The 16,885-nt window shown below is 40.2% G+C and overlaps 1 protein-coding gene across 1 annotated transcript; it reads right to left on the bottom strand.

The window, feature by feature from the left end:
* Positions 1–643: 643 nt before the first annotated feature.
* LOC119485474 (syntaxin-10) lies at positions 644–15,573 on the bottom strand. Its single transcript, XM_037765112.1, has 9 exons — positions 15,489–15,573; positions 14,236–14,311; positions 12,553–12,646; positions 11,802–11,896; positions 10,182–10,244; positions 8,309–8,410; positions 7,172–7,278; positions 5,319–5,413; positions 644–3,453 (listed from the first exon to the last, which is right to left on the bottom strand). Exons 1-9 carry the CDS (start codon positions 15,521–15,523, stop codon positions 3,377–3,379), a joined length of 744 nt encoding a protein of 247 aa, XP_037621040.1. The 5' UTR covers positions 15,524–15,573; the 3' UTR covers positions 644–3,376.
* Between the last annotated feature and the right edge of the window lie 1,312 nt (positions 15,574–16,885).

Below are 16,885 nucleotides of genomic sequence, written 5' to 3'. Positions count from 1 at the left end.
TCAAAATGTACCGTAAAGGGAGATTAGTCAAGTATTTAATCCTCTTATCAACATGGGAGTGGACAAATATGCTGCTTTATGTAAATGTATGTATATATTTATTATTGTAAATCAATTAACAACACAAAACAGAAACCCTCACAGGTACTGCATTTAGCATAAAACAATATATCAAATCAGAACATGGCAAACTGCATGTGATTATCATAAAGTGGGCATGTCTGTAAAGAGGAGACTCGTCTGTACCCATAGAACCCATTTACATTCACTGATCTGGAGGTCAGAGGTCAAGGGACAACTTTGAAAATGGCCATGCTGATTTTTCCTCACCAAAATTTAGCGCAATTTCAGGTTTTCTAGTTTCATATGATGACGTTTCTTCACTCTGGCTTTAAAACTGAGCCGCTGCAACCTCCGAAAGATCGATTGCGTTAACGCTTTAAAGACATTTGTGGCATTAAAACAAATTAGCGTTAACTATGACAGCCCGTATTTGAACACATCATGAGAACGTTATAATTTACCTTGTTCAAGATTGTGTGTGCAACAAAATCATTATTGACTAGATGTATCTGAGCTCGTTGTGGCGGTTACACCAGGTCTGAAAAGAGATTGGAATTTGCTGAAAAAAGCTTAAAGTCGATTATTGTGCAGCTATTTAATAATATATGCAAAAAAAAACTACAAAACAATCTTTGTATTTTAATATTAAAATTACAAAATATGATGTGTGCTTCCATAAGTTAGTACTAACCAATAATATCAAGGTATCCATCTAGAAAGCCTCAAATGAGTCTTTTAGAGCCAGATCTACAAACAAGCCATAAGAATCTCTGTATAATACTCTCTCATACAGACGTGATGTTACAGAATCCTGCAGTAAATGTCGTCAAATCCAAAAAGAAAAGCCGTATATTAGAAATGTTTGCGTTCACCTGCAGACCTGCAGAGGTTTTACAGTGACTCATGACAGGAGTGGAAACCACACGAGTGCGTCATTTATGCTCGCAGCCATTTTCCAAGTATTCAGCTAATTTCCCCACTGAAGCGTTTTAAGGAATGAGAGCTTGAATATGTAAAATAAGATTAAAAGAGCTCTGGCTGGCAGTGAGGGAACTTAGTGAAACATCCCTGAACCCTAAATCCTGCTGGGACGTCTGACCTCTGACTGCTTTGGTTAATAAAACAAGTGGAAATGTCTCTTTATAAATGTCATGGAACTGCTTAGTTCATCATTTTCTCTCTAACAGCACGACAAAAGCAAAAAACAAATTGCACATGAAAAGAAATCTGGATTAAAAATACAATTGATTGTGCATAAAGCCTTTGTACAGGAAGTCTGTCCATTTACACAATAATTCATTATAGTTTATATTCATACAGCAGTGCAACACACCCTTGCGTGGGTAGTGTTACCTGACATGACACAAAGAAACATCATGAGCCACGGCGTCCAGCAGAGGGAGCTGTGAGCCTAAATCTGGGCTGCGTGTGGAGACATCCTGCCCAGCAACTGTCCCTCCTCTCATTAACTAAAGCTTTTTCAATCAAACAGGCGAACCCATTCGCTCTGAGCCAAGGTTGTGTCTCTCCTCACCCAGTGAGAGTAACAAAGCCTCAGCCAATCGTGTGCTGAACCGCCCGCAGGGGCGCGAAGGCGGCGGCGGCGGTGGTGGGCTGCAGACCTGACTTCACCTCGCTGAGACGGATCTCAATCAGGGCGGGAAATGAACCGTTTCTCTGTCCGCTGGCCAGAGCATCAGGACATCTGACAAAGTGTCCAGCGGAGCAAAACCAGCACTCTAGTATATCAGGGACGGGCACGATGAGTGTGCATGTTGTCTGTTTTGACCACAGCAGCTGATTTCAGAGGTGACTAATTCATCCCCCACCAGTGAAATCAGCTGCTGTCATTGTGATTCACCTGATGATGACTAGTCCTCGCTGGTTATTTCCCACCCTGATTCACATGTAGGCACATAAACATACTGCACGTTTTACCATATAGAAAAATATATTTAAGGCAACACTGAAAAGACCCCTGACCCACTCCTCCCTCCCTCCCACGCTGCTCCTGTCGGCTTAAAACACAAAGAACGGTGTCTTTTATCGATTTAACAACTAGGGATGCACCGATACCACGATTTATCAGACCGAGTACAAGTACTTACATTTGGGTACTCGCCGATACCGAGTACCGATACGAGTACTTCTCTGTGCCAAAAGACCCTCGTTAACAGCCAGCTGGAGGGTGTGAGCGACACACGGCAGGCTGGGGAGTCCCGCATACGAGACGGTGCGCCGCGACCGGCTCGGGGCGAAGGTGGCTCGCGGCTGCAGCTTTTTCAGCGCTCCTTGCCCGGACCTCGCCCCACCGTGGACAAAGGGCTCACTGCGCCTTCTCTCCCCTGCGACTGTCGATCGGCCCACGTAAAAGGCGCCAGGGGTCTGCAGCGATGTCTGCAACCCACCCGACCCGTCTTGAAATGCGACCAAGGAGTCTAACTCACGCGCGAATCAGAGGGTGCACGCAAAACCCTGTGGCGCAATGAAAGTGAGGGGCCGTCTCGCCGCACCGTCGGTTTAACCCTATTTAACAGTTAATGAATCCATATTGATCAGAGTCCAAAAATGACTTTCTGGCCGCCAAGAATTCACCAGCCAACTGAAATGAATGTCACAGCAGCTGTTCAAGTGACATTCTGTGTTTCCTTTTCTTTCTGTAAAGCGCCGTTATAACTTTTTAAAACTACTTATTTACAAAATAGATCACGTTTGTGGTTCTTCGGCATCATTCAAAAGTTAATTTTGAAGAAATTAAGTGTTGAAGTGTTGTTTTCTAACGTTGCTGCCGTATGTTATAAGTGATGTTCTCTTATTTATTAACAAATATAATATTACTGCCACTGGACATCTGTTGGGTTCACATTTCAAATCCTGATGTTGTTAATAGAAAATATCTTGATTTGCTGAACTTGTTTGTGTATTTTTGTTTTAACCCGACAGCAGCAGCAGCCTCCCGTCCCGACCCTCCCAGTGAGTACCATTATTATTATTATCAGACAATAATAACCGAAATGCACCAATGTGAAATACATAATACCACCGGAGCTTCCCGTGTGTTTAACTCCTCTGCTCACGGGTTTGTGTCACTAGAATCATAAAAAAAAAGCAGAGAGAAGGAGGATTGAACCCGAACTTCTCTCTGCAGGTCACCAGTTTCTCCTCAGTGGGGTGTAAAGGAAGGAAGGGAGGGAGGGGGAGGAGGAATGTCCATCTTCCTTTATCTGTCCGTCCATCCATCTGTCTGTCTGTCTGTCCGTCCTAACGGGGAGGAGTCGGTGAACGTGGTCGAGAGGTCAGAGGTCACTGGCCATCAGAGAGCGAAGAAGAGGATGAGGACCACGATCATGATGGTGACCAGCACACCGATGGCACACCACTGTCTCCGACCTGAAGACACAGAAGGAGACATCTTTAGATGCAATACACTCTAACATCTAATGTCTATTTCATTAATAATTAATAGGTTTTTCTAAGCGACAGTGCAACTTTCTTTAAAGGGGATAGTTCAGGTGTTTTGAAAACGGATTTTAGACACCTAAAAAAAATCAACATCCGTTTAAGTGTACGCTATATTTAGAGTATTTTTGCCGGTTTACCTTGCCGTGAGACACCTATCGATGTTTCCGCTGGGGAACTGAAGCTGTTATCTTTGCTCTCGCCAAAGAAACCAGACTCCGTTGAGAAAAAGGCCTGTAATTTTAACCTCACACAACCCGGGTGTTCCTGGTCTACCGCCGCCTCCATCGGTTCAGCTAAGTTCACACTACACCTCTTTTAAAGTCGTCAGATCTCAGCCCTGCTCACACGACACAACCTGCTGTCTTGTAATCGTTGTGGTTTTCACACTACATGACTGAGCGGCGTCAGGAGGTCACACACTACGAGATCTTTCACCGGGAGGAATCCAAACTATGTTCTGTCACGAAAATGCGCGACGAATCCACGGTAAATGACGTGATGCCGTACGAGAGACACGTTGCTGATGTAGTCGTTGGCACGTGTTCACAAAACAGCTGGTTTCCACACTCTTTACTATTTATTCCTCTAGACCAGGGGTCAGCAACCTGCAGCTCTTTAGCTCCTCTCCAGTGGATTTATAAAAATGGAAATGAATAATTGTTTTTTTGTTTACATTTTCTTTTTTATTGATCATTGTTGAAGGTCTATGGTACGACGGTACGACGGAGTATTAGGGCCACATTGAGGAAAAAAATAAATCTGAGATTTCGAGAATAGAGTCATAATATTATGAGAATAAAGTCAGAAGTGTATGAGAAAAAAAAAGTCATAGTAATATGAGAATAAAGCCATAATATTATAAAGTAGTAATTTTACGTGTCATTTTCTTTTTTTCTCGTAAAGTTATGACTTTATTATCCTAATATTACAACTATTTTTCTCATAAAGTTATGAGTATTCTTGCTATATTACGACTTTTTTTCTGGTAAAGTTATTACTTTATTTTAGTAATATTACGACTTTTTTTTCTCAAAGTTATGACTTTTTTTGTAATATTACGACTTTTATTCTTGTCATGTCAGGAGGAGAGAGGTGGAAGGAGGGAGCTGGGAGGAGGAGAGAGGTGGGAGGAGGGAGAGGTTAGACTGGGTGCTGGGAGCTGGGAGGAGGAGAGAGGTGGGAGGAGGGAGAGGTTAGACTGGGAGCTGGGAGGAGGAGAGAGGTGGGAGGAGGGAGAGGTTAGACTGGGAGCTGGGAGGAGGAGAGAGGTGGGAGGAGGGAGAGGTTAGACTGGGAGCTGGGAGGAGGAGAGAGGTGGGAGGAGGGAGAGGTTAGACTGGGTGCTGGGAGCTGTGAGGAGGGAGCTCAGTGATTGAACTCCTAGTGGAGGAAACCGAGTGTTTAATTACACAACAGGACGTCTGCTAATGAACCAGAGATCTGGATGTTCTGTTAATTATACTGTGATAGAAACTTCTACACTTGAATCTGTTGTGATTGATTAACTTTGTACAAACAATTTAACTCCACCAGAGGAAACGAGACACTGAACTGAAAAAGATCCGCTTCAGAAAAAGTGACTGTGGAAATATAATTTTTTTTCTGTATTGTATATATTGTTGATCCAATGAGTAAATAAAGTCATTAATAACTACCCTGATACATGGTGGTATTATTATTGTTCTGCTTCTGAATGGTTTAAAGACTCAAAGTGAAGTTCGGAGATGGACGCTGTCATCCTGACGTGTTTGTGTTCATGAATAACAGAAAGGTAACTGTGTGTGTAAACTTACTGCTGGTCATGTGAGACACCTTCTCCAGCTTCTTCAGGACCGAGTCCATACGGGACGACGTCTGGTCCATCTCGTCTCCAAAGTCCCCCAACATGCTGAACACACAGAAGAGCTCACAGTCATTTAAACAAAGTGCAAAAACACCCAAAAAACTACTCATGCACATTCATGTTTCTGCTTTTTAAGAATATATGTTTTGAATCTAACATTAGAAACTCAAACTCCAAGTAGTTAAAAATCTATTAGCCACTAAAACCAATTATTATGATCAAGCTTCAGTGTCCTCGACCGTTGCAGACTTTTACAGACTAAACTTATAAATGACTGTTATCACCCACAGTGTTTATTACATCACACAATATTATTATTATAAGTGTTGGATGAAACAGATATACTGACAATTCAGCTATTTATAGAGCACTGGGGCTAAAAATGTAGTTTGTTCTGAGTGTTGGGACAGGTGAGAGGAGAGAGGAGAGAGGTGGGAGCTGTGAGGAGGGAGATGAGAGGAGGGAGCTCAGAGGAGGGAGCTGAGAGGTGGGAGCTGTGAGGAGGGAGATGAGAGGAGGGAGCTCAGAGGAGGGAGGTGAGAAGAGAGGTTGGAGCTGAGAGGTGAGGAGGGAGATGAGAAGAGGGAGCTCTAAGGAGGGAGGTGAAAAAAGGGAGCGAGCTGGGAGCAGCGAGGAGGAGGTAAGAAGAGGGAGGTAAGAGGAGGGAGGTGAGGGGAGAAAGGTGGGAGGCGGGAGCTGTGAGGAGGGAGGCAAAAGGAGAGAGATGGGAGCAGTGAAGAGGGAGGTGAGAGTAAATGAGGGAGGTAAGAGGAGGGAGTAGCGAGCTGTAAGGAGGGAGGAGGGAGTAGATAAGGGAGGTGTAGGGAGGGAGGTGACAGGTCGGAGAAGGGAGCCAAGAGGTGTGAGGTGAGAGATGGGAGATGGGAGCAATGAAGAGGAAGGTGAGAGGAGGGAGGCTAAACGAATTGCTTTAAAGATGGTGGGGCCAAAAATGTCTCTACTCTATTGTGAATCAATTGTGAGTGAGTGTTTACTGCTCCTGCTGTGTTTCTCCTGCTCAGTCCTGTTGTTCTCTGTCTACCAATGTGAGATGACAGGAGAGAAAATGATGCCACAATAAGCTCAAATCATTCTGGTCCTACTTCCTGACACTCAGCCTTCTGTTGACTAAACAAATCACCATCCTGGACGGTAACAGGAAACATTGATGGGACCATTTAGACCACATAAATTAACAACTTAAGAAACTCAGTGATGTTCAGTTCTACCGTTGCTCTATGGAGAAATTATCATTAAAAATGCATAAAAATAAGAAGAAATAAAATACAGCAGAATGAGGTCCACAGCACCGCTGGCTGTAAAAAGACTTCATTATTATTCAGACTTGGCCATTAAACTTCTTATTACTGAGCAGTAAAGGGGTATAATGGCTCTACTTTACTTCAGTTAGGATTTAATACATTTACCAATATTCCTTCTGATAACTCCCACAGAATGGATAAGGGGTCGTACACATGCCACGTCTTTTGCGCTCAAATCCATTGTTGTCAATGTAGAGGCGCGGCCTGAGATAAAAACAGGCGCGCACCGCGTGTCATGTGACGACGAACGACCAATCACAGCCGCCAAATATCTTTTCTTTCTTCTGTAAATATCAGTCTAGTGTCTTATCTCAACTTGAGAAATTTGTTTGACTTGACTTACACTGAGCTACATTTAAATATTTAAATGATTATGTTATTAATTATGTTATTTATAGTCAATCAGGGTAAATATTCGAGGGACACTTTGCAATGCAGCATGTAACTGTGTAGAATAGTGCGTGTTTGCGTGTACACTCACACAGACTGCTCGTCGAGCTCGTCCCCGATGCGTCCCGACATGTCTTTGAGGACTCTGATGCTGCCTGACACCAACTCCAGCTGCTCGTCCTGCTCCTCCATGATCAGCTACACAGACACACACACAGAGTTACTCTTCATCCTCAGCGTTTAGCATCATTTCCTAAACATATCTAACTGTTATTCCTGATGTTCTGTTTATTTCGCCTGATAAACATGGTTTTAATTCACTATTTGATATTTCAGAGGTTGTAGCAGGCTCAGTTTTCAAGGTAGAGTAAAGGCACTGGAATCATATGAAACTAAAAACCCCAGGGAATCCATCGGTACCAACCATGTCATGCTTGCATGTAGTGAAGGAGGTTGAATAACACTCTCGATTTATGCAAAATTTTGGCGAGGAAAACCTGTCATGGCCATTTTCCAAGGGGTTCCTTGACCTCTGACCTCCAGATATTTGAGTGAAAATGGGTTCTAAGGGTACCCACGAGTCTCCCCTTTACAGACATGCCCACTTTATGATAATCACATGCAGTATAAATGTGTTATTGTCTTCTATTCTAAAATGGTGTATCTGAATATTTCTGCACTCTGGGGTCTGTAAACAGTCTTGAATTACATAAATCCACGAGAGCAGAAGAGCAGAAATACGTTCTACCATTAAATCAAATGTGTGAACAAGCTCTTAGTGAAACCACAAGCTGACAGGATGTGTGAAGAAACATTTCCATCACTCATCACCACAGGAAATAGAAACGTACAGCTCATACTCTCTCACACCGAAACTGAACCTTATACCTATATTTAATCCTCTTTCACTTCAGTCACAGCGGGATCGTTTGTAACGCAGACAAAGATCTCATCTTTATAAAAAGGACTACACACTCTCTTTGATCAAATCCTCCTCTTCATCTGTTAACATAAAAACAAGCATTACATTTTTAAGCTTTAGTCTGACAGTTAGGATGCAGAGAATATAAAACCGATTAACAGAATCTCTCTCTTCCTTTTTAACCCCTTCCTCTTAATCAAACCCTACTTCTTTTCGTTCTTCCTTCCTTTTGCCTCCCAAATACTCGTTTTCCTCCTCCGCCCTGCTGTTTCATATTCCACCCATCTATTCTCCGTCCCTCTCTACCTGTTGTTGTTCCTGTTGATCCTGGATGTATCTGGAGTTTGCAGACACCAGATGAGCCTCCAGTCCCGTTGACCTGTCCTGGCCTGATGAAGTCAGCAGAGCCTGGACACACAACACACACACAACACACACACAAGACATGATGGGGTTTAATAGAGTGTGTGGATTATAGCTGCAGAAGCAGGCCTGTGGTTGGAACAATGTGAGTTTGACAGAGTTTGCTGGAGCTTTACAGTTGCTACGGACTACAACACTTTCCAAATCATGTATCAGATGTAAAAGAGTCAGAGCGACCTGTCGACAATTGAGGGAAAAAAATCTGAGATTTCCAGAATAAAGTCATAATATTACGGAAAAAAGTCGTAGTATTACGTGAATAAAGTCAGAACTTTAAGAGAAAAAAAAACTCGTAATATTACGAGAATAAAGTCAGAACTTTACGAGAAAAAAAAGTCGTAATATTACGAGAATAAAGTCAGAACTTTACGAGAAAAAAATGTCGTAATATTACGAGAATAAAGTCATAACTTTACGAGAAAAAAAAGTCGTAATATTACGAGAATAAAGTCATAACTTTACGAGAAAAGAAAGTCGTAACATTACGAGAAAAAAAATGTCGTAATATTTCAAGAATAAGGTCAGAACTTTACGAGAAAAAAAAAGTCGTAATATTACGAGAATAAAGTCAGAACTTTAAGAGAAAAAAAAGTCGTAATATTACGAGAATAAAGTCAGAACTTTACGAGAAAAAAAAGTCGTAATATTACGAGAATAAAGTCAGAACTTTAAGAGAAAAAAAAGTCGTAATATTACAAGAATAAAGTCAGAACTTTACGAGAATAAAGTCATAACTTTACAAGAAAAAAAGAAAATAACATGTAAAATTATTACTTTATATTATTATGACTTTATTCTCATAATATTATGACTTTATTCTCGAAATCTCAGATTTATTATTTCCCTCAATGTGGCTCTAATACTCCGTCATACCGTCGTACCGTAGACCTACAACAATGACAAATAAAAATTAAAATGTAAACATAAATCCACAGGGAGCCGCTGGAGAGGGGCTAAAGAGCTGCATGTGGCTCCGGAGTCGCAGGTTACTGACCCCTGGAATAGAATATATTTCTGCACATTCCTGCCAAGCTCTTTCATTTTAAAGTGAACATTGAACATATTTTTGTAATAGTAGGCCTACTTTTAAAATATTTTTATTGTATTTTTTTCTATTCTATATTTATTTTTCTTGTTTATGTACCAAAACACCAAAGCAAATTCATTTTATGTGACTTGACATTGTATGTTGAGTGAATGTAATGAGTCTGCCACCTCTCTGCCCACACTGTTACTTATGTAGTTCATAATTAGTGCTGTGTATAACAGTTGCCGATTGATATATCATGAAACCGTGGTTATGAAACGTTACGACAGCTCCTGTTTCCGTCTGAGGGAGGGAAGTCCGTCCCAAAGCTTGCTGCTGTGTTTATACCCAACACACTTTAAAGAAGGGTGCTTCAATCAGCTGTGAGTGTGACTAAAAACGGAGTTCACGCCGTCATGGTGCGGGAGTGGAGAGGGTCTGGTTTGAGAAAGGCCCTACGTGTGTTGTGTCTAGGCCATGACGCACCAGTATCATTTTGATACTGGTGCCAAAACTTACAGTAAGTATCATTTTGGCATTATATGAAGACATTGCAGATGATACATACCGGTAGTTCTGTTGTTTATGAAACACGTCAGGAGTGGAGGTGCACAGAGTTTTTACCCTGAAAACCTCACACAGTTCTGAGAGTAACTCAGACCATGTTACTCTAACTCATTACAGAAAAGTGTTGCATGTGTGTCTTTAAGTGTTTAAACATCAACCAACCTCTCTGTTCTTCTTCTCTGCCTGAGCCACAGCAGAAGGGCTGGACAACTGATCCTTCATGTCCTGCAAACACAAACACACAAGAGAACAATTTACATCCACAATGTGTCACAAACGTTGCAAAAACTTTAAAAGCCCAGCTCAGTCGGTGCCGACAGCTTCATTAATGAGATTTTCTGCAGCTGGACCAGAATCAAATCAAAGTGTCAGGAAGCCCTTTTGTCCCTCGGTAAAGCTCTTTTGTTTGGCTCAGATGACTCACTTCTCTTTTCAGGTCTATTTTAAGGGACGCCACCTTTGCCTGCAAGACCCATGTGTTAGTACTCATATTTTCCGTTGTGTCTACAGCGTGGTCGTTGATTCACTTCAGCAGGTATTGATGGATAATCGATTATATGTCTCCTCACAATAAAAACACACGTGTTGCTCAGCGCTACAGGAGCTGCAGCTTTGACAAATGTTTGACTTCGCCTGACCCGTACAGTCTGTACGCTTTATTAAAAACACTTTAGTTGCCAAAACATAACAGAGTCCTTCCAGGAAACCTTTGTCTAATTCTCTCTCTTCCAACATGGCCACTTGTAACCACTGGTAACGCATTTCAAAATAAAACACACGAGGTAAAGTTTGTATATATATATATATACAGGGTTTCTGCTGGTCCTTAAAAATCTTAAAAAGTCTTATATTCAATTGTCTTAAATGTAGACCTAAAATTGTCTTTAATATGATTTTATAAGTCTAAAAATTAAAGAAGAAAGAAAGAGAGAAAAGCTGCTAAACTCAGGACGACACCACAGTAACTGTAGAAAGAGCTGTGTTGTTGTGTTGAAGTGGTGTGAAGAGAGAGAAGAGTCACTCTCACCGGACTCTCAACACACGGTATAATAATACTTTAGTGGATTATGTGTTTGCTGAATTACAGGAGATGCTTGGACCGATTCAGAAGAGATGGTGAATCTAATGTTATCGGTACATTTGATCGGTAACTAGAGCCGTGCTGTTATTTCCTTGTTTTTCAAGATTCAAGATGTTTGTCACGCCGGTTATACGAGTACAATCGTGTGAAATACTTTTTGCTGGGAAGCTCCATTAAAAAGAATAAATTATACTACAATAATAAAAGGAAATACTTTGTACAAGAGCATATTAACGATATATATATATATATATATATATATATAGTATAAGAGGTAGTGAGATAAACATAGAAGCAGAGTTGGGTACTATAAAAATATTGCACAGGCATTTATTTTTTATATTGCACATATTGTTGCTAACATTTTACAATGGAAACATACTATATATTTGTATGTAATGGCTACACTGTTTCCAAAGATACCTCAAACATATCTTTGGCATTTCTGCACTGCATTATTTATCTGCAGACAAATATGCAGTCAGTCGCTAATAGATTTTTTCTTTCTTTTTTTTTTTTAAACAAATCCACCTCATTAAACACAAACTAAAACAAATCAATTGAAATTTAATTACAATACACACACACACAAAAGAACAAGCAAAGACTATAAGATTTGACATCCCAATATATGAGATGGCAAAAACTACACGATTGAAAAATCAATAAAAAAAACTCCAATATGAGTTGATGAATTTTACCTGGACAGATTTCCTGGTTCGCTCTACAAAGTCTCTCCTCTCCTGAAGTTCGTTGTCGCCCAGTCTGAACTTCCCCGGGTTCGACTCCACGATACCTGAGACGGTTAAGGAACCCAACGCACACACCGACATGTCTTACTGTTAAAACTCTGCAACACATTTTCATGCATTTATTGACAACAGCTGATACAATTTAAGGAGACAAAATAGGTTTGAAAAAGAAAAAATACAAATAAAAAGTTGAGAAAGTTAATCAGGAAATTGTTGTGTTCTGTAATCTGACTCTTTATTTACAGTAGCAAGGATTTTAATGTTGTCTTCCTTCTGTTATATAACTCACATCCAGTTAAAACAATGTGTCACAGCTTTTATTATTAAAGTTAAAACCAATTTCATTTGTTAGTCATTGAATAAATCCTCTGATATAAAACATAATAATCACAGTTATGAGTCACAGCCGAATAAGAAGTTCAACCTTTAAATGGAAGCAGATTGTGTTCCCTCCTCTGCTCTATTAAAAATAATATTTCCTACCTAATGAGAGGGTCTTTTTATATCTCTGATATTTGCTTAATTATCATGTAAGTAGTCTTTTGGAGGTTAATACAGCTCCTGAGTAAGTGAAGGGTTAAAAGGGAGGAGAGGGTGAGACACAAAGCGTCTGTTTGTTTTAAAAATACGGTCGGTCATGTGAAGATGCGGGTTGTGAGGATGATGATGAGGGAAAGAGATTCTCCTGTTTAAAGGATACTGATGGTTTCACTGAGGTCCTCCAGGTCCCAGTCGATGGCCCTCAGACAGTTCCTCAGTTCATTGGCGCTCCAGTCCAGCTCATCACGGCTCACCTGAGACCACAGAAACCAACAGACACTTATTAACTAATATGTACGCTAGAAACATTCTACTCTATGCAAGTTTGATTTTCCTTACAACCACACAATTCACCAGAAAAGCAACTTAGTTTTCACAGTTTCTTGCTTACAAAAACATGGAGTTATGGGTGGTGATTCAGAGGAAACCAGGCTACGAACCGGACATCAAGGTGCATGCTGTCAGAACTGGTTTACATGTAGGAGTCGTGGTAGTAACCACTTTAACGTGGTTCAGTCCCATTTAACTCAACTTGAGTTGATGATAATCCAAAATCATCTTTCAAATGGCAAAACGTTACCATCTAGTCTTCCTAAGGTCTCAACTGCTCAAAGGGGTTGATACTGAATTGGTCCCAATCAGAGTCCGAAATTAACTTTTTTCACTTCCTGTAACTGTCACAGACAAGTATTTTTTTTGTCTGCCACTCAGAAATTTAATCTGCCACTTTTGAAATCTCTGCGCTAAATGAAGGGATAACATTTTAGATCTGATGTCATTCAATGTTCGATATATTTTACAAACAAAAAACATTATATGCACGATAAATCTCTTATAAAGCTCTTATATATAAATCACTCCTTTGACTGGTTCCTTCTTATCGGTGTACATACATGTGCACAAACCAAAATCAATACGGCCTGCGAACGGAGCTAGGCAAAAAAGCGTTTAAAGGTCCCATATTGTAAAAAGTGAAATTTTCATGTCTTTTATATTATAAAGCAGGTTTAAGTGCGATATAAATACTGTTAAACTATCAAAACACTCAATATAGGGAGAAACATACACAGATCGTATTCAGAAATTGTGCGTTTGAAACAAGCCGTTAGGATTTCTGTCCATTTGTGATGTCACAAATATACATTATTTAGACCATTACACGGTTTTAAACATAAACATTCTAAATGTGTCCCAGTTTGTTTCCTGTTGCAGTGTATGTAAATAATATCATCTGACAGGACGTAAACATGGACCCAAACTGTTGCCTAGCAACGCAATTTCGTTGAAATGCACTAAAACGGAGCGTTTCAGACAGAGGATAAATACAGGTATATTCAGACAGACAGTATGAGGAAAATAAAGGTTTTTCTTGAACATAAAAGCATTTAAACGTGTTCTAGTAGAAACACAAAATACAAGTATGAACCTGAAAATGAGCACGATATGGGACCTTTAAATAAGCTGCTACTTCTTCCTGGAATAATGTACAGAAGGAGCTGAAACTCTCAGAGCTGATTACTATGGGTGAATTAATTTAAATCCATTCTAAAGGATCGAGAAAGTGGCAGTCTAGGTCGATGTGATTGTTCATGAATTTCTCACTGAATCGTTTTGAGTTTCATTGTGTTGTTTTTATTTGATGTATGTGTGTTGAGCAGCTTTCTTGGCCACCATATAGCTTTACAGTAGATCCTGCCCTCTGGTTTGGGCTGTGTTAATGCAGTTGTATGAATGTAAAATCAGTCAGGCGGGTGTAGTTAGAGAGAACATGACACCTTCCACATGACTCTGAGAGGCTTACAGCTTCAGGACACTGATTTGTGCAGTGATATTTGTTTCTCACCTGAGTCCCATCCTGCAACAGTTCCTCCCATCTATCAAACAGACCTCGAGCACGAGAAAGGGCTTTCTGCACCTCCCTGGACACACACACAATGACATGAATAGACTGTTAGCAAGTTGACTTCACCCTTCACCCAGACTGATTCTAAAGCTGCACCCTGCTGCAGCTGCTGCTGCTGCTCTAGTGCTGCTGCTGCTGCTCTAGTGCTGCTGCTCTAGTGCTGCTGCTGCTGCTGCTGCTGCTGCTCTAGTGCTGCTGCTGCTGCTCTAGTGCTGCTGCTGCTGCTGCTCTAGTGCTGCTGCTCTAGTGCTGCTGCTGCTGCTCTAGTGCTGCTGCTGCTGCTCTAGTGCTGCTGCTCTAGTGCTGCTGCTGCTCTAGTGCTGCTGCTGTTACTGTTGCTGCTGCTGCTCTAGTGCTGCTGCTGCTGCTCTAGTGCTGCTGCTGTTACTGTTGCTGCTGCTCTAGTTCTGCTGCTGCTGCTCTAGTGCTGCTGCTGTTACTGTTGCTGCTGCTGCTGCTCTAGCACTAAAGCAGCAGCAGCACCAGAGCAGAAACAGCAGCACTAGTGCTGCTGCTGCTGCTCTAGTGCTGCTGCTGTTACTGTTGCTGCTGCTGCTGCTCTAGTGCTGCTGCTGTTACTGTTGCTGCTGCTCTAGCACTAAAGCAGCAGCAGCACCAGAGCAGAAACAGCAGCACTAGTGTTGCTGCTGCTGCTCTAGTGCTGCTGCTGTTACTGTTGCTGCTGCTCTAGCACTAAAGCAGCAGCAGCACCAGAGCAGAAACAGCAGCACTAGTGTTGCTGCTGCTGCTCTAGTGCTGCTGTTAATGCTGCTGCTGCTCCTCTAGTGCTGCTGCGTCTCTTCAACCAAAACAAACAGCAGCTCATCCTTCCTGAACCTCTTAGCTCCTCGCTAACAGCCAGACAGCAGAGACACACAGCTGCCCAGATGTTTTCACTGAGCACCAGATGATGAAACTGAACACAGTCTGAGACATGAACCCTTTAACCCTTTAACCCTGTAACCCTTTAACCCTTTAACTCCTGTTAGTCTACAGACATCAACAGACTGACCAGCTAGCTGTTAGCTCTGATGCTAGTTAGCTACAGCTAGCCTCAGCTTTAACTTCTCTAATGTAACTTTGTCTTTCAGGTAAAATACCAACTAACTGTGGAGTAAAGCTTGGTATGTGTTAGTGATTTAATGAGGTGGAGATATTGATGATTTGAAGGTTTATATTAGTATATTTCTCACCCCTTAACAACGAAGAACGGATCCTCCAGCGACATGATGCTGCTCTCTTCCGCTTCTCTCACCGCGCATGCGCACTGAGCAGACAGACTCAAACATCCTCCAGACAAATAACAAAATAAGGTTTTCTTTATATTATTAAATTTGCATAGATTAATATATTTAAACAAAGAAAATTACTGATTATTTAGAAAAATAATCTGTCTTCTTTCCTTGGGTTTTTAAAGAAACCAAACACCACATTTTCACATAATAATGTAAAGTCATTAAGAAGATGATGATAAATGACACATCTGCACAGGTTTTGCCAGAATTTCTTGGTGTGAAAACAATGCCCAAAAAACTGTTTCTGAATATTCATCACAGAAAGAGCAGTTTGTGTTTTTTTCTAACGCCAAAATTTCCACTGCTGTTGTTATAGATTATAATTTACAGTCTTTAATGTACATTTTTAGATCATAATATACAGTCTTTAATGCACATTTTTGGATTATAATTTACAGTCTTTAATGCACATTTTATATTATAATTTACAATCTTTAATGCACATTTTAAGATTATAATTTACAGTCTTTAATGCACATTTTTATATTATATTTACAATCTTTAATGCATATTTTTAGATTATGATTTACAGTCTTTAATGCATATTTTTGCACATTTTTAGATTATAATTTACAGTCTTTAATGCACATTTTTGCATATTTTTAGATTATAATTTACAGTCTTTAATGCACATTTTTGCACATTTTTAGATTATAATTTACAGTCTTTAATGCACATTTTTTCATTTTTAGATTATAATTTACAGTCTTTAATGCACATTTTTAGATTATGATTTACAGTTTGTAATGCAATTTTTTTGTAATAGTACATATACATATACAGTACATATCTGTCACTGTAAATATAAATCCTAATCACTGTATATACAGTATATAGACATCTCCACATGTAGATACTGCACATAATCATCTAGTTCATGTATATCCATCCGGTATTTATTTCTTTGCACTAATTGGATTGTTACAACTTCCAAACACTTGTCTTTTTATTTTTTACTTTATTTTTACCTTTTATTATTGTATTCTTTTATTCTGTTATGTTTATTCTGTGTAAGTACATTATGGGAACTGCATTAAAAACCAGAGTTTTGGAGTCCATGTATGTATATACTTGGCAAAATAAACCTAAATAAAGTAAGGTAATTTCTGAGTTTATGAATAATTTTGAAGAACTCAAACAGTCTCCAGTGACACATTGCAGATTTTGACGATTGTGTATATTCAGCTATTTCAATACTATATACAGTACATGGTTATGTATGACACTTGAATAAAATAAATAACAATACCATCCACTGATTTACTGCATTTTTTCATATTCCAGCTTGTAAAAGT

Source organism: Sebastes umbrosus, chromosome 3, assembly GCF_015220745.1.
Source record: "Sebastes umbrosus isolate fSebUmb1 chromosome 3, fSebUmb1.pri, whole genome shotgun sequence".
Lineage (NCBI taxonomy): Eukaryota > Metazoa > Chordata > Actinopteri > Perciformes > Sebastidae > Sebastes > Sebastes umbrosus.
This window is presented reverse-complemented; position numbering and strand designations above follow the sequence as displayed.

Bases quoted from the DNA above. Each gene is read 5' to 3' on its own strand.
- LOC119485474 (XM_037765112.1), bottom strand. From the start codon at position 15,523: ATGTCGCTGGAGGATCCGTTCTTCGTTGTTAAGGG. The intron at 14,312-15,488 runs GTGAGAAATATA...GTGTGTGTCCAG, and splicing joins CCGTTCTTCGTTGTTAAGGG to GGAGGTGCAGAAAGCCCTTT. The intron at 5,414-7,171 runs GTGAGTGTACAC...CTGTGTGTTCAG, and splicing joins GAGCTCGACGAGCAGTCTGT to CATGTTGGGGGACTTTGGAG.